Source organism: Lithobates pipiens, unplaced genomic scaffold (assembly GCF_037356315.1).
Source record: "Lithobates pipiens isolate NorthernLeopardFrog02 unplaced genomic scaffold, aLitPip1_a1.2 Scaffold_19, whole genome shotgun sequence".
NCBI lineage: Eukaryota > Metazoa > Chordata > Amphibia > Anura > Ranidae > Lithobates > Lithobates pipiens.
The window spans coordinates 224,445,843-224,470,529 of record NW_027507764.1 but is presented as its reverse complement, the minus strand read 5'-3'; the positions used below and the strand labels follow the sequence as shown (position 1 = coordinate 224,470,529).

At 42.5% G+C, this 24,687-nt stretch overlaps 1 protein-coding gene across 1 annotated transcript in view; it reads left to right on the top strand.

Annotated features, from left to right (window-relative positions):
* The window catches only part of STAC (SH3 and cysteine rich domain), a 378,751-nt gene that overhangs the window by 108,411 nt on the left and 245,653 nt on the right, over positions 1-24,687 (top strand). Inside the window, exon 2 of the mRNA XM_077491753.1 lies at positions 7,700-7,976. Within this exon, the coding sequence (XP_077347879.1) occupies positions 7,700-7,976 (277 nt within the window). The remainder of the gene's footprint in view (positions 1-7,699; positions 7,977-24,687) is intronic.

The window sequence follows — 24,687 nt, the reverse complement described above, 5'->3', positions numbered from 1 at the left end:
GAACATTATGGCTCATGCAAGGGAAATTCGAATGCATGCGGAATGTCCCATAATGAACTGCAAGACCATCAATGCACTGTGAGATCGCAGTGCATTGACAGCTGCTGATTGGCCAAAGCATGCACCTGACCTGCATGATTTAGCCAATCATAGCACGCCTTGCTGCGAGAGCCCTGATTGGCCAAAAGCGGGGTGCCTTGGCCAATCATGCCTTGGGGGCTTAGTCCATGCCCCACACTATGTAAGGCTGCTTACACAGCGGCCGTACATAGTGTTATGAAAGAGAGCAGCAAAGTGACATTTGTAAAGGAAAAAATGTCATTTAAAACTGCGCGTGGCTGTAATGTATTGCCGTCCCAGCAATATACATAAAAATCATTGCAAAAATCATTGCTGGTCCTTTGGGTCTGATAAAGATATTAAGGGGAATTCTGTGGCAAAATTTTTAAAAAATAGTATGGGGGTCCCTTCAGGTCTGGTATGGATATTACGGGAAACCTAGCGCCAAATGTAAAAAAAAAGAGTGGGGTCCCCCCAAAATCCATTCCAGACCCTTATCTGAGCATGCAACCTGGCAAGCTGCAGGAAAAGGGTGGGGGACGAGAGAGCGCCCCCCCTCCTGAACCATACCAGGCCACATGCTCTCAACATGGGGAGGGTGCTTTGGGGTTCCTCCCCCAAAGCACCTTGTCCCCATGTTGAAGGAGGTAAAGGGCCTCATCCACACAACCCTTGCCCGGTGGTTGTGAGGGTCTGAGAGCGGGGGGGCTTATATGGGAACCCCCAGATCCCACCCCTAGGACAATGGGTATCAGGTACATTGTACCCCTACACATTCACAAAAAAGGTGTCAAAAAAGTAAAAATGACAGGAGACAGTTTGGGACAAGTCCTTTATTTAAAAAAAAAATGTCCCATGATGACCATTCATCTTCAGTCACAGTGTCTGACGGACCTGAGGGAAAAAAAACTGCCACAATTGCAGCCTTTTTGTGATGTCAGCTGTTATATAGCTGAGGGCGGGGCCACCAGGAGATGTAAATGGATGACCCCGCCCTGTCTGATGTTACATGAGGTCACATGACATCAGAAGGGGTTGAGTCACCCAGAGTTTTTCTGGGGGGGGGGGTTTTCTCGCATCATCTGCGCTGTGATCGAAGATGGATTTACATCACAGGACATTTATTTATTTCTTTTTTGAATAAAGAACTCATCCCAAACTGTCTCCTGTCCTGTGAATGTGTAGGGGTATAATGTACCTGAAAACCCATTCACATAGGGGGGATCTGGGGATCCCCTTGTTAAAGGGGACTTCCAAATTCCGATAAGCCCCCTGCCCGCAGACCCCCACAACTATCGGGCAGGGATTGTGGGGAAGAGGCCCTTGTCCCCATCAACATGGGGAAAGGGTGTTTTGGGGGACCCCAAAGCACCCCCCAATGTTGAGGGCTTGTGGCCTGGTACAGTTCAGGGGGGAGATGCTCTCTCGCCACCCCCTTTTCCTGTGGCCTGCCAGATTGAATGCTCGGATAAGGCACTGGTATGGATTTTGGGGGGACTCCCACACCATTTTTTTATCTTGGCGCAGGGTTACCCTTAATATCCATACCAGACCTGAAGGGCCTGGTAATGGACTGGGGGGACCCATGCTGTTTTTTGCAATGATTTTTATCTATATTGCCGGGATCCAACAATACATTATATGATCACTTAACCAATATTAGACATGTAATTTACCTGTAAAAGCCTACCTTCTGCAGACATCCAAATGTCCAGAGATGGCTTTTGAGCACCGCCATGTTGAATGTGATGTCAGAAGCCCTTTCTGACTCAGAGCTGTCACTTAAATGACACTCTGTAGCATCCCTTTACTCTTCACCTGGCAGCTATATAAAAGGTTACGTAGAGAGGGGCAGAAGAAATTGGCCAGCACAGAAAGTAAGTAGGTACTTCACAGAATGGTCTGCAATTCCACAAAGGTCAATAACATTTAAAATCGCCACAGCTGAAATATTTGTCTCCCTTTTCCTTCAGGATAACTGAGAGTGCCATGCATATTCTTGCTTTTATTACATTATTAGAAATGAGTAACTCCCAGAAGAGAATAGGGCTTTGCCATGCAAAGAGGGAGGGGTTTTGCTACAGAGTAAAAATCTTTCTGGAGTAGTTACATTTTCTAGCAAGTTTAGAGGCACATTGCCAATCAAGTATGCATTTACTATTTCATTACTCAAAAAGGTACCATATTGACTAATAAAAGAAAATGTTGTAAAATATACACTTTATTGACAAAGATTAAAAATTACTATACATCAAGACTATATAACAACAAATACATCATTAGTTCTATCCATTAAGGTGTCATTCAAGACAACAAGAGAACCTCAATGCATTTCAACTCATAATCATCAACTTCATCAGGAGGAAAAATTATATATTCTATATTGTAAATATATGTAAGTATCCATTTTACACCAAGTTAATAGTTATACAAAAAATACACTAAACATATTCAAACACTCCTACAAGCATTTCCTCCTGGCCACAGTGATTTGGCAGAAAAAAACATCTGATGCTTGTAAAGGGGTGTAATTTAATAAGTGTAAAAATTAAGCTAAAGTTGACTTTTGGGCTGGGAAGAAAAATTATGTGTCAAATCATTGAATAATACAGTTTTTTAAAACCCCTTTCACGCTGGGGGTGGTTTTCAGGTGCTTTAGCGATGGAAATGGCCTGAAAACTGCCTCCCATTCATTCCAGTGTGACTTTTCACACTTGGGCATTGTGCCTGCGGGATGTTCCAAAATGTCCTACAATTCTGTGTCATAAGAGGAGCAGGGTAACAGGTGGTAGACATATGCAGTTCATTTCGTACGAATCCAAAAATTTGTACAAATTCCGAAAATTCGTACATTCGGAAGCATCCGAAATACGAATTTCTATGCTTCGGAATTGCATACGAAATTCGAAATTTCGTTGTTGAATTTCAGATCCAAATTCCGTTCATGGAAACGTGATTGGTATTTTGTTGACCAATCAGAGGTTTTCTTCTGGGTTGGGAAAATTGCCTTTTTTTAATAAGGGAGTGGGAGACTGGTACTGGTAGTTGATGGGAGATTTCGAATCGGACAAAATAAGAATGTTCGTTAATATCGTTTTATTATTGTCATAATAATTACGATTATTCGTTATGATGAAGTTAAAAACCCAGAAAGTCAGCACAGCATAGGGATGGTGGGAGCCCCTCATAATGAGCACAGCACAGGGATAGTGGGAGCCCCTCATAATGAGCACAGCAGGGGTACAGCCCCAGGAGGAAGTCAGCACAGCACAGGGATGGTGGGAGTCCCTCATAATGAGCACAGCAGGGGTACAGCCCCAGGAGGAAGTGAGCACAGCACAGGGATGGTGGGAGCCCCTCATAATGAGCACAGCACAGGGATGGTGAGAGCCCCTCATAATGAGCACAGCAGGGGTACAGCCCCAGGAGGAAGTGAGCACAGCACAGAGATTTTGGGAGCCCCTCATAATGAGCACAGCAGGGGTACAAACCCAGGAAGTCAGCACAGCACAGGGATGGTGGGAGCCCCTCACAATGAGTACAGCAGGGGGTACAGCCCCAGGAGGAAGTCAGCAAATCACAAAGATGGTGGGAGCCTCTCATAATGAGCACAGCACAGGTATGGTGGGAGCCGCTCATAATGAGTACAACAGGGGTACAGTCCCAGGAGGAAGTCAGCAAAGCACAGGGATGGTGGGAGCCTCTCATAATGAGCACAGCACGGGGATGGTGGAGCCCCTCATAATGAGTACAGCAGGGGTACAGTCCCAGAAGGAAGTCAGCAAAGCACAGGGATGGTGGGAGCCTCGCATAATGAGCACAGCACGGGGATGGTGGGAGCCCTTCATAATGAGCACAGCAGGGGTACAGCCCCAGGAGGAAGTCAGCAAAACACAGGGATGGTGGGAGCCCCTCATAATGAGCATAATGAGTCGACAACTGCCGTATTGAGATTTTTTGCTTTTTAAATTCATCATAATGAACGTCCGTAATTGTTACGAAAAGTTTGTATTTCGTACAAATCCAAAATGAATTTCGGACATGAATTACGAAATATGAATTAACTGCTAATATGAAACGGAACAAAACAAAACAAATTTATTGATGGTGCACATGTCTAACAGGTGGGAGGAATGTGATAGGAGGGGGCAGTCTGACAGGTGGGGGGACAGTGTCATAAGAGGGGGCAGTGTGACAGGTGGGGGAGACAGTGTGACAGGTGGGGGAGACAGTGTGACAGGTGGGGGTCGGTGTGACAGGTGGGGGGAAAGTGTGACAGGTGAGCATTGTTATAGTAAGACACACAGCATGCTCAGGTGCTGGGCTTACCTTACAGAAGTAGCCTAGATGCAAAAAGCAGCAGCCCTTGTACATACTGCGTCCCTGTGATATCTGCAGGATGTCCCATATGGCTAGCAGTTCACTTCCCGAGTGTCAGTGGATACAGTGGAGGGGGTGGGAGAGAGCGATTGGAGGCTCTGCGATAACCGTGGGATGTCCCATTCAGAATACCAGCTAACAGTTCACTTCCCGAGTGTCAGTGTATATCACAGAGCTTCCAATCGCCCCCTTCACTGTATACACTGACACTTGAGAAGTGAACTGCTAGAGAGTACTCTAAATGAGAAATCCTACGGACATCACATAGCTTCCAATCGCCCCCTCTACTATATAGTTAGCTGCCAGCCGGAGGTGCAGGGGCAGATGCTGGGTCTTGGAGCCCCCCTAAAGTGGTGGAACGCCAGGGCCGGGTCGCAAGTGTGACTGCTGCGACTCTGGTAGTTCCGCCACTGGTGTATTTTAAGAATAGCCCTAAATTAATGTACTGTATAATCAGTGAATCTTTTCTAGTGTCTGTATATTTTGTTGCCATAAATATACCTATATTTTCATCCTAATATAATATATCTATTGTGTTCTTTTTTTTTTCTTTTTTTTTGGCCTCCTCTATTTGTCATCCTTATATGACATCTTTATATATATCCTATATGATTACATGCCCCCCTAAAAATTATACAAAACTTAAATATTGCAATTTATACAACTTAGTTCCCTGAAAGCCCAGACTAGGTAGCTGATCTAAGCATGTAATGAATAAAGGCCTAAGCAGAGGTCATCCTCAAAAAGAACTGCAGGTCAAATTATTTAGAAGATCCAGAGATATAGACAGTTGACATTATATGAATGTCTTTTTGTTTGTATACCTGTGGTTGCCTCAACCCTAGATGTTGGTTTGCTCTTGGTCATTCATGACTTTGTGGTCCGTGTAAGTGGGGGTGCAGCAGAGGTGTATCCTTTGCATACATGCTTTGTACCAAAATGTGTCCCTCTTTATCATCTCAGAAAGTTTAGAGGTGTATTTAGTTCAGACTGTGTGTATTTCTATACTATTTGAAATAAACAAAGGCAGCAAAGCCAGTGCTCCCAACCACGATACTACCTGCCTGGAGTTTGCATGTTCTCCCTGTGCCTGCATGGGTTTCCTCCGGGTACTCCGGTTTACTCCCACACTCCAAAGACATGCAGGTAGGTTAATTGGCTTCTGTCCAAAATTGGCCCTAGTATGTGAATGGGGACCTTGGATTGTGGGCTCCTTGAGGGTAGGGACCGATGTGAGTGTGTGCTGTACTGGGATAGGGACATTTGTAGACTAGACACTCACTCAGGTTGAACTGGATGGACTGGTGTCTTTAATAAACCTTACTAACTATGTAACTATGTAACTGCAGTCCACTTGTGTGCATAAAGCCAAACATAAGCTGTTCAGCTGAGAATTTGTGAACATCTTTCATATAGGCAAAGCATGCTGTTTGTAAAATAATGCTGTTTATTTTATCTGCTTATCACTTGTCCTCCCCTTGGTAACAAAAAATATCACTTGATCATTTACATAAATAAGCAATAGGGTGTTATTAAACAATATTGGTTTTCAACAGCCCCATGTAGAGACTTCTCTGAACTAAACAAAAGCATTTGGAGTAGCCATAGGTGACTATTGTATTTATGCATCTTCATTATTAATAAATCACTGAGAATATTATTAAAAATATTGTAGCTGCGTCCATAATTGCCTTAATCTGATAACAAAAATAAATACATTTCTTTTTATTTCCAGTTGTGTAGTAATGGTATGAGTTTAAAGGGAACCTGTATTTTACCCAGGCAGGGCATATTTATTGATGTAATGAATTCAGTGCATAGGTGCAAGCACATGTGTGAATGGGATAATTTGGTTCCAGTTTAAGAACATTTTGCAGGATTTGTGAGGCCTGTGTGTGTGTGTGTATATATATATATATATATATATATATATATATATATATATATTGAATGTGGTATATGAATTATTACCAAAAATTTTAATAAACAGAGGTGCTGGACTTGATACCAGCATCACCATCACACAGCAATTGAACTCCGCAGAGTTTTAGTTTAAGATATCCCATTGGGAGAATATAACACAGTCCAAATCAGGAACCCTAGCAAACCAACTCCCAGCCCTGATCAAGGATAAATTCTTGGACCCTGAAACATTTTTAGTACCTTTCCTCTGCTGGTTGTGACTCCATTGTCAATAAATAAATGTCATATGTACTCTTGAACAGATCATTTGGTGCTTTGCTCCTTCTGTTCACATATGAATTCTTGTGACCGCCTGTCATTCTTTTTAATTCAAATGCCATTGCTATTTTGTGAATGTAATCCATATATTAAAGCGGTTGTAAATCCGCTGTTGTGTTTTGTTTTGATTTCCCACCTGCAAAGGAAAAGGCATAATGAGCTAGTATGCACCGCATACTAGTTCATTATGAAATACTTACCTTAGAATGAGGCCCCGACATCTAGCCCAATCCACGCCAAGGGAGCTGACATGTTCCCTCTGCATTTCTTCCGGGTATCGCAGCTCCGGCGCTGTGAGTGGCCAGAGCCGCGATATCCTCACTCCCGCGCATGCACGTGGGAGATTTCTTCCCGGCAGGGTCCGGCATCTGCCGGGCTTCCAGCCGGGAATCCCCTGTGCACATGCGCCGCTGCAGTCAGTGGCGCATTGCGAAGGGAATATCTCCTAAACCGTACAGGTTTAGGAATTTTTTTTTTTTTACCTATAGGTAAGCCTTATTATAGGCTTTCCTGTAGGTCAAAGTCCCCAAAATCACTATACAACCACTTTAAAAACATAGCTATAGTAATCCTTTATTTCTAGCGTCATTAGCTAAAATGTAACACCCATTTCCCTTCACAGAAGCATACTTACGGTACCTTAATGCCAAGTCATCTTCAGTCTTCCATCTCCCTGCAACAAAAATTTACAAAGTATTGGTCATGTCTGCTCGCTCCCCTCAGACTTGCATAGGCCTGACAGGTGATGGAACTATAAAAACTTTATAGATAATAAGTGCAAAGACATAGCTCGTGCTAAGAAGATTTTTAGTTCCAGGAGACCCAGGAGATGAAGAACTGAAGAAGGTCCAGCCATAGTTTTAAGGTAAGTATAGCTCTAGTGCAATAGGGTGTTTTGTTTTAGTTTTTTTTCCAAGGAGCCAAGAGATAAAGGACAAGTGTATTTTGTCTAATGATTCTAAGTTCATAACTACCAAATATTTTACTAACTAAATTCTCTTATTCTCATTGCTTTTAGCTCCAGAAACTTAAGAAATCCCTATCCTTCAAGACAAAGAGCATACGGAGTAAAAGTGCAGACAATTTCTTCCAAAGAACTAATAGTGACATGAAATTTCAAGTAGATTTAGAGCTAGAAGATAGCCCAACCAGCAACAGAAGGACTCAAAGCTCAGAAACTCAGTCAGCAAGCCCTACCAAAGTAATACAGCCGCCAGATAATAAGACGCACATTTTCCAGGAACATGTGTTTAAAAAACCCACATTCTGCGATGTATGCAACCACATGATTGTAGGTAAGACTTACAGTATGGTAAAAATGTATCTTATGTAGATATGGTGGTGACAAACTTAAACATGAACTCCAGCAAAACTGCACAGTTGAAATGTATATATGTTATATGTTTTACCTAACAGTTCTGTTTAGTCTTATAATTTGGATACCTCTGTGTCTACTAGGTGGTTAGCAAAACACCCTTATTAACTTTTGGCTTTTAGGTGGAATGCCCAATATTGAAGGAGTAGCATCACATTAAGGAATTCATATCTCTGCTTTCCCCTCCTGCCTCCTGTATACATGCTGCCAGTGTTAGCCTGACAGCCCCTGTAATATAACAGAGCTCTGATTGGCTTCAACTGCTACTCTTTCATGTTCTTGTTTGAGCTGTGGTACGCAGCACATTACAGAAAGGTAATATAAATGTATATTTTAGGTATGTATACTACTGTAGCAGTATTTAAGAATACATTTAATAATGTATTGATTAACTCCTAGGAAGAATAAAGGATTGGTTTTAACATTTCATAAAAGCACATCATAAATCACTTTAGTTTAGATATACGTTGAAGATTCCTGCTGAATGGTTAATACAGGTAACTGAAAAAAAGGGTAGGTTCATATCACCAAGGGTGTAGTTGCCATCATCCCAATTATTGTCTACAAATTGGATTCCTCTATTTAGTGAGATTGTGAAGGGCAATTATAACTAAAGCATTAAAGAAGTACTGATATTGTTTAAAAATGCATGTTTTATTAGATCACATGTATAATAAAGCATACATTTTTTAACAATATCAATACTTTTTTAATGCTTTAGTTATAATTGCCCTTCACAATCCCAATAAATAGAGGAATCCAATTTGAATACAAGTAACTGGGTTACTGGACCCGTTTATCATAAGATTGATTTAGTCATCCTGTATGGAAAATGTATTGCTCATCAAATATTAGCTGTCGACGTGTAAGTGTAGACTAGGGAACAAAAGTCTGATTTTATGATGTGGATGGCATAGGCATACAGCTGATCTGAAACTAACAATAACTGCTTCTAGTTGAAGTGTATACTCAAGATTAATAGTCTCTGTCAGTATACCCAATAATTTACCTTCTGTTGGCACTCAAGCAGCAGGAAATATAGACGCAAGCATTTTCCATGCACAACATACAATCACTTTTATCGGTCATTGTTTCTTTCACACATAGGGTCCAGTCTCAGCCCCCTCCTTGAATGCAATGTTGTATCTTTACGTGCTATTATCTCTGCCCCATGTGCTTACAATCCTGGTAAGGAAAATATTTTTCTGGCTTGCCTAAAATAAAGTACAGTAATTTTAAAGCTTGAATATAAACACTTTGTGAAGCATTTTTAATGCAGAAACCAGAGGAGATGCAGCATCCTAATACAGCTAAAGTACAACTAAAGGCCCATGTATGACATTCTAAACCAGCATTTCTCAACCAGTTAAAATGTAGAAAATTTAAACATTACTTATCAATGGTAAACTGGAGTCTGGAGCAAGGCAGACAATCACCCCCTTCATATCAGGTCCCCCCTATCACAACAGCGTTCTCCCTCTATGTCGCGGTTACCCATTCACTTCAGAAGCCCCAATAACATCAGTGCTCCTCCAATACATCACACGACCCTCCATCACCCCTGCCAGTGTCATTAGTATAGTGACAGTGCATATTTTAAGCACTGATCACTGTAATAATGTCACTGGTCCCCCAAAAAGTGTCAAAGGTGTCAGTTAGGTGTCTGATTTGTCCCGCTATAAGTTGCTGATTGTCGCCATTACTAATAAAAAAATAAAAGTATTGCATAGTTTGTGGATGCTATAACTTTTGTACAAATCAATCAATATACGCTTATTGGGATTCTTTTACCAAAAATATGTAGCAGAATACCATGGCCTAAATTGATGAAGAAATTAGATTTCTTTAAATTTTTTTATTGGATGTGTTTTAGAGCAGAAAATAAATCATATTTGTTTATAATCAAAATTGTCGGTTGTTTCATCAGTTCAGTCATGTTTTTTCAAAATAAAAAAAGCTAAAGTTTACATGAGTTTTCCTCAGTTTGTCATCAGTTTTTCATCTGTTCTTTACATCTGCCAGCTAGAGTCTCTAACCACTTGAGTCCCAGAGCCATTTGCAAAAATGGACCATTTCTCCATTCACATCCCTTTTTTGGTCTGATCAGTTTGTTTTAACAGAAGAAAAATAGGGCTTTGATCCATTCCAAAAAACGAATGTTGATGGAAGCAGATGTAAACAGATGTAAATGGATGATCATCCATCCATAAAAACCGATAAGTCATCACTTGTCAAAGGGTTTCCCCGCTAACAACTGAACAATAAAAAAAAAGTGCCGGAAATTTCTTTTTTTTTAAATGACATGGGGTCCCCCTCAAAATCAATACCAGATCCTTATACAGGCATGGAGCCTGGCAGGTCAGGAAAGGGGGGGACGAGCGAGAGCCCCCCTCCTGAACCATACCATGCCTCATGCCCTCAACATGGGGGGTGAGTGCTGTGGGACAGGGGAGCACGCCCCCCTGAAGCACCTTGCCCTCATGTTGAGGTCATGCTGAGGGCACGTGACATCAGAAGGAGGCAGTGCCACCGAGTGACGTAGCCAGGTGGCCCCGCCCCTTGCCTATATAAGAAATGTCAAAGCGCAGAGTGGGCATACAGCAGGAGGCCTTCTAGAAGGCGAGAGCATTTAAAATTTTTCCTATTTTTCGGGTTCGGTGGGCAGCCAGATTGACGATGGATTTACATCAAGGGAAGCTATTTATTTATTTTTTAATAAAGGATCTGTCAAAAACGGTCTCTTGTGTACTACATTTGTACACCTTTTTGGTGACTGGGTAGCGGTACTATGTACCCCGATACCTATTCACATAGGGGGGACAGGATCTTGGGCCTTCTGATAAGCCCTCTGCCTGCAGACCCCAACAACCACAGCCCAGGATTGTCGGAAAGAGACCCTTGTCCCCATCAACATGGGGACAAGGTGTCCAAAAAAGTGTCACTTAGTGTCCGATTTGTCCGCCGCAATGTTACAGTCCCACTAAAAGTTGCTGATCGCTGCCATTACTAGTAAAAAAAATCCATAAATCTATCCTATAGTTTGTAGATGCTATAACTTTTGCACAAACCAATCAACATATGCTTATTGGGAAATTAGATTTTTTTTCAGTTTGTTTCAATATGTTTTATATAAGTAAAAAAAAAAATTCTAAATTGACGGTCTTTTTTGTGTTTGTAAAATTGCCAGTCTTTCAAATACCACCAAAAGAAAGCTCTATTTGTAGGAAAAAAAGGACAAATCAATTACAGTGTTGCACGACTGCGCAGTGCCGTATTGCAAAAAAAAAAGGCCTGATTATGAAGGGGGTAAACCTTCCAGAGCTGTAGCGGCTAAAGTAAATAACTCAACACCAAGTTCACTTGTTGATCATATCCCGCTTAATCTCCTTTTCTCAAGAGAGAATAAATTCAGTTTGTCCGATCGGAATTCTCTACAAACATCATGTTGTCAGAAAATTTTATAGCGCAGCTCTAAAACTTTGTCGGTCGGATATTCTGATGGAAGCCCACACAGTTGGATTATCCGACAACACAGTCCGATCGGACATTTTCCATCGAAATGTCCGACCGTGTGTGCAAGGGCTTAGAGAAGTCTCACCTAAGGTCACCGAATTTTATGAAGGCCATTCATGAAAGATATCCACCTTCTCCAAGTGTTTGAACACCCAGTTCCAGTTTCTGTTTTCTAATAAACAATAGAAATCTGACATTACGAATGTACTAATTGTTTTTATAGCTGTCTGCCCCCCACTCCGGTTGGAGAGCTAAAGCACCACAGGTGGAAGGAAAGGAAAATCGCTTGATTCCTCCCATAAACACAGTCAGTGTTGATTGACGGGGGAATGCCTCCTCCAGTGCTATTGTGTTCTGTTGACTGGGGGGGCTTGAAGCTTAGCCAACCAGCAAAGTACAATGATTAAAGCTGCTTTTTAATGTATTAAAGTTTTTAAATTCTTAATGACATTGTGTAAAAAAAACACAGTAAACACAGAGGTCCTCCAGAACATCTAAAGTATGTGGTGATAATAAAAAAGGATGGATAATCACTCAATTTTTCACCTGTATGCTCATAAATGTAGTTTAATATGGTTTAGGAGGGAATGCTTGTTTTGCTGCTTGTTTCCTTTTCTAACCAGCCAGGCTACATTCCTGTAAGGGTTTAGTATGGATTCTTAGGGGGACTGTACATCTTTTTTTTTTCTTTATTTTGTGGTCTGCCCTGTAAAAATCCATACCAGATCCCTGTCTAGGATAAGGATTTGGTATCTACTTTACGGATGACTTTATGGCACTTTTCTGGCCATCCAGGATGAATGCCTGGACAGAAAAAAAAAACTGTGTGAGGTTCCGCTTAAAATCCACACCAGACTTTTATTCAGGAATGCAGCCTGGGTGACCAGCATGCAGCTCACACCATCCTGAACCATAGTAGGCCACATGCCCTAAACATTGTTGCGGGGAGGGGGTGCTTTGCCAGCAGGATACCCAGTGAAAGACATTTTGTGCCCATGTTGATGAAGACAAGGAGGGATGTGGGGTTCTGCAGGGAAAAACTGATTGTAATCTAGAAGCCCACTTTAAAATAGTGGGCCTCCAGGTACCCACCTCCTATGTACCTCTTGTAAAGTAAATAAACATACACACTAAAGAAAAAGTCTTTCATTTAAAAAAAATGCCCTGCAATGTAAATCCAACATCAGTCATGCCATTTAGTAATGTAGATCTATTGTCAATCACCATGAGCAAAGTCCTACTGACCCTTAGATACGACTACCCACACCATGACAGTCCTTTCCTGTTGCACTCCTGGAAAAATGGCAGTTCCCCGGCAGGGACGTACCAAGGGGTTGGCGAGACTGTCTCCCCGAGCCCACTACACCTCCCCGTTGCTACTTTAAGGTGGCCGTGTCTCGTAGTTTGGCATCGCTGGCTGGACGGGGCCTCGTCTCGCGTTGCAACTTGATATGGCCCTAGCTCTTCTCGTACTCCCGGGCATGGGCCGGTGTTCTGCCTAATAGAGTCCGGCTATCAAATGGTGTCCGCTCCGTACTGCGCATGCGCAGTACGGAGCAGACGAAGCTTCGGAAAAAGTCCGAAGCTGAACGGCGCCTGCGCCGTGAGTGGAGGTGGTAGCCCCACCATCCAAGCGGACATAGGGTCTTGAATTTTAGAGGGCCCCTCGCAGGCGAGCTTTGCTCGCCACGCTTCGGGCTCGGCCTCGCTCCACTCGGCTCTTTTTTATTCTAACTCTATGTCCACTTGGATAGTAGGGATAGAACCTGGACTCACGGCGCAGGCACCGTTCATCCTCGGCAATTTTCGGAATCTGTGTCCCTGTGTACTGCACATGCGCAGTACGCAGGGGACACTATCTGATGGAGGACACTATTTTACAAGACACCGGCTCCGCTCCTGGCCCTTGGACTGTGCAGCACGCCCGGATCTGGGGAGAGAAGAAGAGCCGGAGGGAGATGGCGGAGTGGAGGGTGTCTCAGTGGTAGTAGTACTTTGAGGGCCTGGCCTCCTGCGGGGCGGCCTGCTGCACACACACTGGCCCTGCTGAAGGTGAGGAGAGCCAGGCTGTATGTGCGTTATGGGGAGATGAGGAGGAGATTTCCTACAACACGTGAGTGTCTGTGCGTGACTGCAGAGACATGATGTCAGAGGACACGTCATACATATGGTCAGTGTGTAGTGTAGCGGTCAGTGTTCAGTGGCCAGTGTGTAGTGTAGTGGTCAGTGTGTAGTGTAGTGGTCAGTGTGCAGTGGTCAGTGTGTAGTGTAGTGGTCAGTGTGCAGTGGTCAGTGTGTAGTGTAGTTGTCAGTGTGTAGTGCAGTGGTCAGTGTGCAGTGGTCAGTGTGTAGTGGTCAGTGTGCAGTGGTCAGTGTGCAGTGTAGTATAGTGGTCAGTGTGCAGTGTAATGTAGTGGTCAGTGTGAAGTGTAGTGGTCAGTGTGAAGTGTAGTGATCAGTGTGTAGTATATTGGTCAGTGTGTTGTATAGTGGTCAGTGTGTAGTGTAGTGTCCATTGTGTAATGTAGTGGTTAGTGTGTAGTATAGTGATCAGTGTGCAGTATAGTGGTCAGTCTGTAGTGTAGGGGTCAGTGTGTAGTATAATGGTCAGTGTGTAGTATAGTGGTCAGTGTGTAGTGGTCAGTGTGCAGTGGTCAGTGTATAGTGTAGTGTGTAGTGTAGTTGTCAGTGTGCAGTGTAGTGGTCAGTGTGTAGTATAGTGGTCAGAGTGTAGTGGTCAGTGTGCAGTGTAGTGGTCAGTGTGCAGTGATCAGTGTGTAGTATAGTGGTCAGTGTGCAGTGTAGTGGTCAGTGTGCAGTGTAGTGGGCAGTGTGTAGTTGTCAGTGTGTAGTGTAGTGGTCAGTGTGTAGTGGTCAGTGGTCAGTGTGCAGTGGTCAGTGTGTAGTATAGTGGTCAGTGTGTAGTGTAGTGATCAGTGTGTACTGTAGTGGTCAGTGTGCAGTGTAGTGATCAGTGTGTAGTATAGTGGTCAGTGTGTAGTGTAGTGGTCAGTGTGTAGTGTAGTGATCAGTGTGTAGTGGTCAGTGTGCAGTTTAGTGTAGTGGTCAGTGTGCAGTGTAGTGGTCAGTGTGAAGTGTAGTGATCAGTGTGTAGTATACTGGTCAGTGTGTTGTATAGTGGTCAGTGTGTAGTGTAGTTGCCATTGTGTAATGTAGTGGTTAGTGTGTAGTGTAGTGATCAGTGTGCAGTATAGTGGTCAGTCTGTAGTGTAGTGGTCAGTGTGTAGTATAGTGGTCAGTGTGTAGTATAGTGGTCAGTGTGTAGTGTAGTGGTCAGTGTGTAGTATAGTGGTCAGTGTGTAGTGTAGTGTGTAGTGTAGTTGTCAGTGTGCAGTGTAGTGGTCAGTGTGTAGTATAGTGGTCAGAGTGTAGTGGTCAGAGTGTAGTGGTCAGTGTGCAGTGTAGTGGTCAGTGTGCAGTGATCAGTATGTAGTATAGTGGTCAGTGTGTATTGTAGTGGTCAGTGTGCAGTGTAGTGGGCAGTGTGTAGTTGTCAGTGTGTAGTGTAGTGGTCAGTGGGCAGTGGTCAGTGTGTAGTATAGTGGCCAGTGTGTAGTGTAGTGATCAGTGTGTACTGTAGTGGTCCGTGTGCAGTGTAGTGATCAGTGTGTAGTATAGTGGTCAGTGTGTAGTGTAGTGTAGTGGTCAGTGTGCAGTTTAGTGTAGTGGTCAGTGTGCAGTGTAGTGGTCAGTGTGTAGTATAGCGGTCAGTGTGTAGTGTAGTGTGTAGTGTAGTGATCAGTGTGTACTGTAGTAGTCCGTGTGCAGTGTAGTGATCAGTATGTAGTATAGTTGTGTAGTGTAGTGGTCAGTGTGTAGTATAGTGGTTAGTGTGTAGTGTAGTGGCCAGTGTGCTGGTCAGTGTGTAGTTGTCAGTGTGTGGTGTAGTGGTCAGTGTGTAGTGTTCAGTGTGCAGTGGTCAGTGTGCAGTGTAGTGCTCAGTATGCAGTGTAGTGCTCAGTGTGCAGTTTAGTGGTCAGTGTGTAGTGTAGTGCTCAGTGTGCAGTGGTCAATGTGTAGTATAGTGGTCAGTGTGTAGTGTAGTGATCTGTGTGTACTGTAGTGGTCAGTGTGCAGTGTAGTGTTCAGTATGTAGTGGTCAGTGTGGTGTGCAGGGTAGTGTAGTGGCCAATGTAGGAATCAGGTAGGTCAGTTTAGGAATTGGGTAGGTCAGTACTATTGTAGGAAGGGACCACTACACTATACGCTGACCACTACACTATACACTGCCGTGAAGTTAGGTAGGTAGGTCACAACTGAACAGACAATTGTATTTGAATTGACACCTTTGTGATAGTGAGGCTCTGGTAGAAACATCAAATGTAAAAAAACACATGAAATGATGCAAAATCGAATGTACAATTAGGGTCGGTTCACATATATGCGATGTCTGACATTGCATGTGATTTTCACCGTAGTGCAAATCACATGCGATGCGAATTCAGCCATACAGATTGTATGGCTGAATTCACTTGGCATTGGGACCAAAGTATGGGGGGCGCAGATACAGATTCTCGCCAAGGCCACTGGAGACCCTAGGTACGCCTCTGTTCCCCAGCCAGCTGCTGAATGTCAACAAACTGGCTAGGGATGCTGGTTGATGTCAATGACTACATAAGGTCATGACCATATGTTGTTAATGACATGCCCCAGGATGCCCTTGATGCTTTGTTTACAAAGAAAAGCTGGTGAGTAATTTAGTGCCAATTATTTTTGTTTTTTTGTTTGCTGGAGTACATCCAAAAGATGTTCCAATTCACATGCAGGTTTAAGGAATTCTCCAGTGACGATATTTAAAGGAATTGTGTATGTTTAATTCTGCCCTTTATGCTGCATTAAATGATCTGCTTCCTGCGGAATGGTATTTTTTTATTTGCATTGGTACATGTCCCCCAGCTACACATGCACATCTTACCAAAAGACAGCACATTTCCCTTGAAATAGACCAGAAAAATATTTACACGATTTTGCTCCCATAGACTTCAATAATATGTGAGTGCTATGTTCAGCGTTTGTGTATTTTTTAAAAGCATTTGGTGAATGTCTGTGTAATGTGAATTACTCCTCATAACTACTCCTTGTAGTTGCCAGGTTATTTATTTTCTTATTATATGATAAACAGTATTGAGCAGATGGGAGCGATCTTGTGGGTTGTCCAGTTTACAGTGTAGGGTATGTTGGCTCAGTTTGCCTTTGGCAGCCACCTTACCAATATGCTGAAGAAACGTATTTTATGTTTCCAGTACAACATGTAAAGTTTCTTCAGAACAGATGATGATTGGTTTTATTTCTAAACATAAGGCTAAACTGATGTCATTGCAACTCTAATAAATGTACAATCAGATATAGGAGTTAGAGGCCAAGGCTGTGATATGCCATCTGCTATTGCAGCACAAACAACTGAAGCCATGAAACAGAAGCTGTTATTCCCATATAAGATATGTATAATGATTTAACTGTTTCACCAAAGAAATTGACAAGATCAGGACAATATGGAGAAAAAAAAATAGCTATAACTTCCCAAATGAAAATCGGAGGATAGAGTTTAAAGGGCCATCCTAATAAAACCATGGGCCCCTAGACAAAGCAATGCACTGGATCCCCTGCCAGGGAGATGGTGGCCTGCTGCACATGTCCCCCAGCACTCCCCAGGTCACTCTGTCCCCTGCACCTCCCCCTCCATTCAGTCTGTCCCCCAGTACAACACGTTTGTCCTGAGCACAATCACCCCCCAGGTCAGGCTGTCCCCCTGTACAATAATCCCTTTCCCCCAGGTCAGTTTGTCCCCAGAACAATCAACCTCCCGATCAGTCTGTCCCCAGCACAATAACTCTTTTTCCCTGGTCAGTTTGTCCCTCAGTAAAGTCAGCCTGCCAGCACAATCGCTCCCCTTCTTCCAGGTCAGTTTGTCCCTCAGTAAAGTCAGTCCACCAGCACAATCGCTCCCCTTCTCCCAGGTTAGTCTGTCTCTCAGTAAATTCAGTCCTCCAGCACAACGACACCTTTAGGTCAGTCTGTCCCTCAGCACAATCCTCCCCATCTCCCTAACACACCTCAGACAGACCTCAGTGACCTGTGAGAGTTTCTTCCTCCTGTTATATCACAATCATGTGATAGTTTATGGTTTTTATTCGATATGTGCAAAGAGAGATCACACAAATAAATTTAACATTTATTAAAAGCAATGACTGATACAGATAAAGATAAAGAAAATATAACAATAATACTTAGCTAAAGATGCTGTTTCGCCATGGAGTCCCCCTGCTTTTTAATACAGCATGGCCAGATGATCAGATGCATGCCTAATGTAGCTCTGTTATGAGACTAAAGTCTTTCCAGTTTTGGCTGTGGTAATATAGAACTTTTTTATGTCACTTTTTAAACAGCCTTTTTTTTTCTTTCCTTCCTTCAGACTACTAATTAAGGGGAGTAGGTTAATGGTCACAGGTGCTTCAGGTCCTATATATCTTTCTGTAGAGCACATCTGAATTTGCCAGATTTGCTAGTTGGAAGCTGAAGAGTGGGAACTTTGAGAAGAGAGAGAAAAACAGTTTTTGATTGCTGTGTTTGCATTTTTAGGTTATCTTTGGGGTCTTTCCATGCAGCTTTCTTAGTACCTTTTCTGTCACCTTTTGAACAGCCTTTTTTTTTCTTCCCTTCCTTCAGAATACTAATTAAGGGGAGTGGTTAATTGGTCACATGGGTGCTTCAGGCCCCATATAACGTTATGTAGAACGCATTTTGAGCCTGCTCATCTTTGAGCTTGCCACCTTTTTTCTTGCTGGAACTGTGACCGAGTGGAACTGGATTAAGTGGTGGGTTAAAAACCTGAGTTGAAAACAGGAGTCATCAAACCTGTAAGTAACATCTGAAATTTCCTGTTAGTAATATTATTAAGGCCCGTACACACGGTCGGACTTTTTGACAACAAACATGCAAATTAGCTGTTTTGGAGCAACATTCGACTGTGTGTATGCTCCATCGGACAAACTTTTTCTGTTTTCATCTGACTTTTGTTGGCTGTGCGAACGGACAAACTTTCTGGCAACAAAAGTCAGATGGAGAAAAGTCCGACCGTGTGTATGCAAAAGCATCGGACTTTTGTACAAGGTACAAACACGCATGCTCAGAACCTATGCAAAAGATCAGACTACAATACAGAAGTTGACCAAAGGTCGCGCTGGAGTCATTGAACGTCCTCTTTTGAAGTGGCGTCAGTACGTTGTGACGTCACTACGTTCGTGTTTGTTGTCAAAAAGTCCGATCGTGTGTATGCAATACAAACTTGTGGACCACGCCCTTTGTACAAAAGTCCACGGGAAAGTTTGTACAAAGTCCGATCGTGTGTATGGGGCTTTATTGTAACTGGGAAAATGGGGTTTAGCAAGATTGAAGGTTTTGTGTAGTGCACAGTGTGCCACATGTATAAAACAATGGAGCAACAGCTCCAGAATGGATACCACTGTGGCAGATGTGAGCAGGTTGCCCTTCTCGAAGCTCACATTAGAGATCTGGAGGAGAAAATTGCAACATTGGGCAGAACTGACAACCTTGAAAGTGATCCTCTGCTCACTGAGCAGGTGGTTAGTGGGGTTAATGGGGAGGGTGGAGGGGTAATTCAGGATTATCAGGTAGGAAGATGGGTTAGTACAGTTAGAGGGAGTGGTAAGGGCTCACAAAAAAGGAAGGCCAGCCCTGGGTTTGAGCACCCTAACTGATTTGCCAAGTTGGGTGAAGATGTGGAATATCAAGCTCAGAGATGGCAGCCCTAGATGTCACAGCTCCCTCTAACAGCTGGGAGAGCAGCCCATCTAGTAGGGGTGGTGAGGGGAGTGCAGGTAGGCCTAGGCAGTTGGTGGTAATAGGAGATTGTATAATCAGAAGGACTGATAGAATCATTTGTTGCCAGGATCGCCTCAACAGAATGGTGTGCTGTCCCCCTGATGCCAGGGTTCGGCATGTGGTGGACTGGGTTGATGAATTACTGAGAGGGACTGGGCATGACCCAGCTGTCTTGGTCCACGTTGGAACCAATGACAGAATATATGGAAGGTGGAGGCACCTTAAGAACCAATTTAAGGAACTTGGCTGCAAGTTGAAGAAAAAGACCACCAGGTGATATTTTCTGAAATATTGCCTGCGCCATGTGCAACTCAGGAAAGGTAGGTGGTGATTAGAGAGCTGAATGCCTGGCTAAAGACCTGGTGTAAGAAGGAGGGATTTGGGTTTTTAAAGCATTGGGCAGACTTTTCATTGAGGTGGAAGGAGGTCTTCTGTGCTGGGGGAGAGGTTTATGGGAAGGCTGGAAGAGTATTTAAACTAGGAGTGTGGGGGGAAGGTGAATTAGATTATAATAGGCCAGACAGGTGAGACAGGGGTAGATCCCTATTGGTGGATAGAATAGGGATAGATGGGAGATGGGCTATGGCAGATTATACGAAGGTTCCCATGTTACAATCAACCATTGGAAATGGTACTATTTGTACTAAAATAAAAAATATGCAACATACGTTTGCAAAAAGTGACAATGAATTAACGTTTTTGTTCAATGCCAGAAGTCTGCCAAGCAAAATGGGTGAGCTGGAAGCTCTGGCGCATGAGGAGAACTTTGATCTAATTGGAATTGCTGAATCTTGGCTTCATTCTCATGACTGGGCTATTACTATTCCTAGTTATGCTCTCTTTCAGAAAGACAGGGTAAAACGGAGGGGTGGTGGTGTCTGTCTCTATGTGAGAAGTGATCTGAAAACGAGTGTGAAAGAGGACATAGTTGAAGGTGAGTGTGATGAGTCTGAAGCATTGGTGAGTTGATGGTGAGTGTGATGAGTCTGAAGCTCTGGTGCATGAGGAGAACTTTGATCTAATTGGAATTGCTGAATCTTGGCTTCATTCTCATGACTGGGCTATTACTATTCCTAGTTATGCTCTCTTTCAGAAAGACAGGGTAAAACGGAGGGGTGGTGGTGTCTGTCTCTATGTGAGAAGTGATCTGAAAACAAGTGTGAAAGAGGACATAGTTGATGGTGAGTGTGATGAGTCTGAAGCATTATCGGTGGAACTGTGCATGGGTGTGCATGCTTCAAAGGTTGTCATTGGAGTTTATTATAGACCTCCCAGTGTTAGTGAGGAGGTAGAGACTCAGCTCCTTGCACAGATGGAAAGGGCCAGGACAGTGATAATAATGGGGGATTTTAACTACTCAGAAATTGACTGGAGTAATGGCACTGCTGGGACAGCTAAAAGGCAAAAATGTATAAATCTATTACAAGACAATTTTATGGTCCAGTTTATTGAGGTCCTGGCTAGGAATGACGCTCTGCTGGACCTGGCAATCTCAAGCCATGCAGAGCTTATTACCAATATTTATATAAAAGAGCATCTAGGTAGCAGTGACCATAACATGATTTAATTTATTGTTAGACGTAAGCAACAAACACATACGGGTAAGATAAATACACTTAACTTTAAGAGAGCAAATTTTTCAAGGATGAAGGCTGCTCTCCAGGACTTAGACTGGAAGGGAAAAAAAATATATAAAAATAAAGTAATGCTATCATCATTTATAATGTTACAAAAAATATAACAGAATATGTCAAAAGGAAATTAAGTATGCATAAATTCAAAACAAATGACAGATTGCAAGCAATAGTAGGACAAACCCCCAAAAATTCTTCAAATATATTAAAGGGGTTGTAAACCATCATGGTTTTTCACCTTAATGCATTCTATGCATTAAAATAGTAATTTTATTTACAGGTAAGCCTTATTATAGGCTTACCTGTAAGTAAAAATATAAAAAGGGGTATGCAACCACTTTAATAACTGGAATGGTACCACTGCATAGGTGCAGGGCCAATGTGGTGCCCATATTTAAAAAGGGATCAAAGTCTTTACCAAGTAATTATAGACCCTTTTAGTTTAACTTCTATAATCGGGAAGATACATAAAAGACCACATAGACGAGTTCTTGTTGGAAAAAAATATTTTAAGCAACAGACAGCATGAATTCATAAAAGACAGAAGTTGTCAAACAAACCTGATTTCTTTTTATGAGGAGGTAAGTTAAACCTTGGACAGAGGCATGGCTGTGGACATGGTTTACCTGGACTTTGCAAAAGCGTTTGACACAGTTCCCCATACACGGCTCATGTATATGGTAAAGTGTACAGGCTTGGAAAGATCAATTTGTAAATGGATATAAAACTAGCTAAAAGACAGAATTCAGAGAGTAGTGGTTAATGACTCATAGCCCTTGTACACTTGGTCGGAGATTCTGACGGAATGTGTCCTATTGGACCGTTTTGTCGGATATTCCGACTGTGTGTGGTCTCCATCGGACTGTTTCCGTCGGAATATCCGACGGACCAACTTTTCCAACTTGCCAGTAAAATTTTCAGACAAAATGCTCCGATCGGACATACTCCGATCATGTGTAGCCTACTCCGACGGACAAAGTGCCACACATGCTCAGATCAAATTCCTAGACCAAAGCTATTGGCTACTAGCCTGAACGTAGTCCCATCGTAACGAAATAACGTCATCACATTATGTACAATCAGATTTTCCGACAACTTTGTCCGACCGTGTGTATGCAACAGTTTCGGACAAAATCTGTCTGAAAAAATCCAACGGATTTAGTTGTCAGAATGTCCGACCGTGTGTACAAGGGCATACTCTGAATGGTCTAAGGTTATCAGTGTGTATCCCAAGGTTCAGTGCTGGGACCCTTACTTTTTAATATCTTTATAAATGATATAGGGTCTGAGATTAAAAGTAACATTTCTGTCTTTTCAGATGACACTAAGCTATGCAGTGGAATAAAATCCTTATTGGATGAGTTTACAAGCCGGCCTCAATAATTGGGCAGCTAAGTGACAAATGAGGTTTAAGTTGATAAATGTAAAGTTATGCACTTGGGGGCTAAGAATATGCATGCAGAATACATACTAGGGAGAGTACAACTGGGGGACGCAATGGTGAAGAAGGATCTGGGGTTTTGATAGATCATAAGCTCAATAATAACATGCAATACCAAGCTGCAGTTTCCAAAGCAAGCAAAGTCCTTTCTTGTACTAAGAGAGGTATGGACTCCTGAGAGAATGATATCATTTTGCCCCTGTACAAATCATTAGTAAGACCTCATCTGGAATACGCAGTTCAGTTTTGGGCACCAGTTCTCAAAAAGGATATTGGGGGACCTGGAGAAAGTGCAGAGAAGTGTAACCAAACTGATAAGAGGCATGGAGGAGCTCAGCTATCAGGAAAGATTAGAGGAACGATTAAGGGGGGATATGATCAACATGTACAAATACATAAGGGGTCCATATTGGTGTTGAGTTATTCATTTTAAGGTCATCACAGAGGACTAGAGGGCACTCTTTACGTCTAGAGGAAAAAAGATTTTATTTGAAAAATACAGAAAGGTTTCTTCACAGTAAGAGTTGTGAAAATGTGGAATAAACTCCCTCCAGAAGTGGTTCTGGTAAGCTTAAGTCGATTGCTTTAAAAAAGGCCTGAATTATTTCCTAAATATACACAATATAACTGGGTACTAACATTTATAGGTAAAGTTGAACCAGGGAAAATCTGATTGCCTCTCAGGGGATCAGGAAATTGGAGCATGTTTTGCTGTTTTTGTTTTTTTTTGCTTTCCTCTGGATCAACTGTGGGTGTATATGGGATTGTATTTTTCTTTTGGGTTGAACTTGATGGACTTGTGTCTTTTTTCAACCTGACTAACTATGTAACTGTGTAAGGAAATGGTCACCATACCCTTAAATTCCTGAAAAGAGAGGGCTGGCTTTTCCATAGAGTCAGTTGACAATCACATTCCAATCACGAGTCAGCTAAAAGTTACCAGAATAACCAAGGTAGTAAAAACTGGATATTTGTGAGGCAACTAGACAACTAATAATAAGGATATATAAAATATGCAATTTCCCTATCATCTCCCAGTGTCATGATGACATCAGTGCCCAGCCCCTAGTTATTTTGAGCATGTGGGAAATGACAGGCTCAGCTGCAGAGCCCAGACATGTAAGGGGCACACCGCAAAACAGTAATTTTTTGGCATCACAATTCCCCTCCATGGGTGCATTAAATGTCAGAGCATAGTGAGGATTGATTTCTCCACAGTGCCTGCCACTGCCGATGTCAGTGAAGACTTGTTATAAAGTTATTTTACTGTCTGTTATGAATGTGTAAATATTTCAATGTCTATAGCCTGCCTAGCTACAAGTTTTTTAACCTAACCAATATACTATTCGATTGAAGAGATCTGTGTTGTCATGTCTCTGTGAAACTACTGACTTTGTATTTGTAAGTAAAAAAACAAGTACTGGATCCTGAAACTACTGTTTTAAAGAGGAAGTAAACTCTCCCACTCTGATGCTTCTTTTCATTTTGTCCATTATAATAAGTAACTATCAAACTATAGCCACTGTAATCCTGCCCAAATCGCATATTACTTACTGTTTAAAGAAACTTTAAAAAAAATGTTTCCAGGGGTTAGCAGCACCATCTTAAGTATTGTTTTCCGAGTCCTCAGTGGAGTGTATTTCATCCCTTACATTGAGCACTTCCTGTATTGTTAACCAAGCCTCCTTCTCAATCCAACGTTTCTATGGCAACCTTGCTTCCCTGTTCATAACTGACTTGTTTTATTTCATAGTATTTACTTGTGCCAATTATCTAGTGTTTGCCTTTGTCAGTCTTATCAGCTTCAGCTGCAGTAATGCTGTCCCATGCCCTGCTTTACACTGCATGTGATGTCACATGGTCACATGGGGTGTAGAAGGAAGCTCTGAATGATTCTGCAGTCTCCAGGGATTTCTGTGTTGTGTGCCGTAGGAAGTCCTAATAATAGATAGACAAAAGGCACAGTGTGCCGTAAATCAGGGGAGATCTGGGCATGCTCTGTGACGTCATTCTAAAGAAGAAAAAGGATTACAACAATACTAAGCAAGTAAGGAGATATCTACAAGCAGTGTTCATTAGGGTTTTTTATGCTGATTTACATGGGACAAAGTTGTGGGGGAGAGTTTACAACCACTTTAAGTAACAAATATACTGCTTCAAATTCAGGTTGCGGTAGAAGC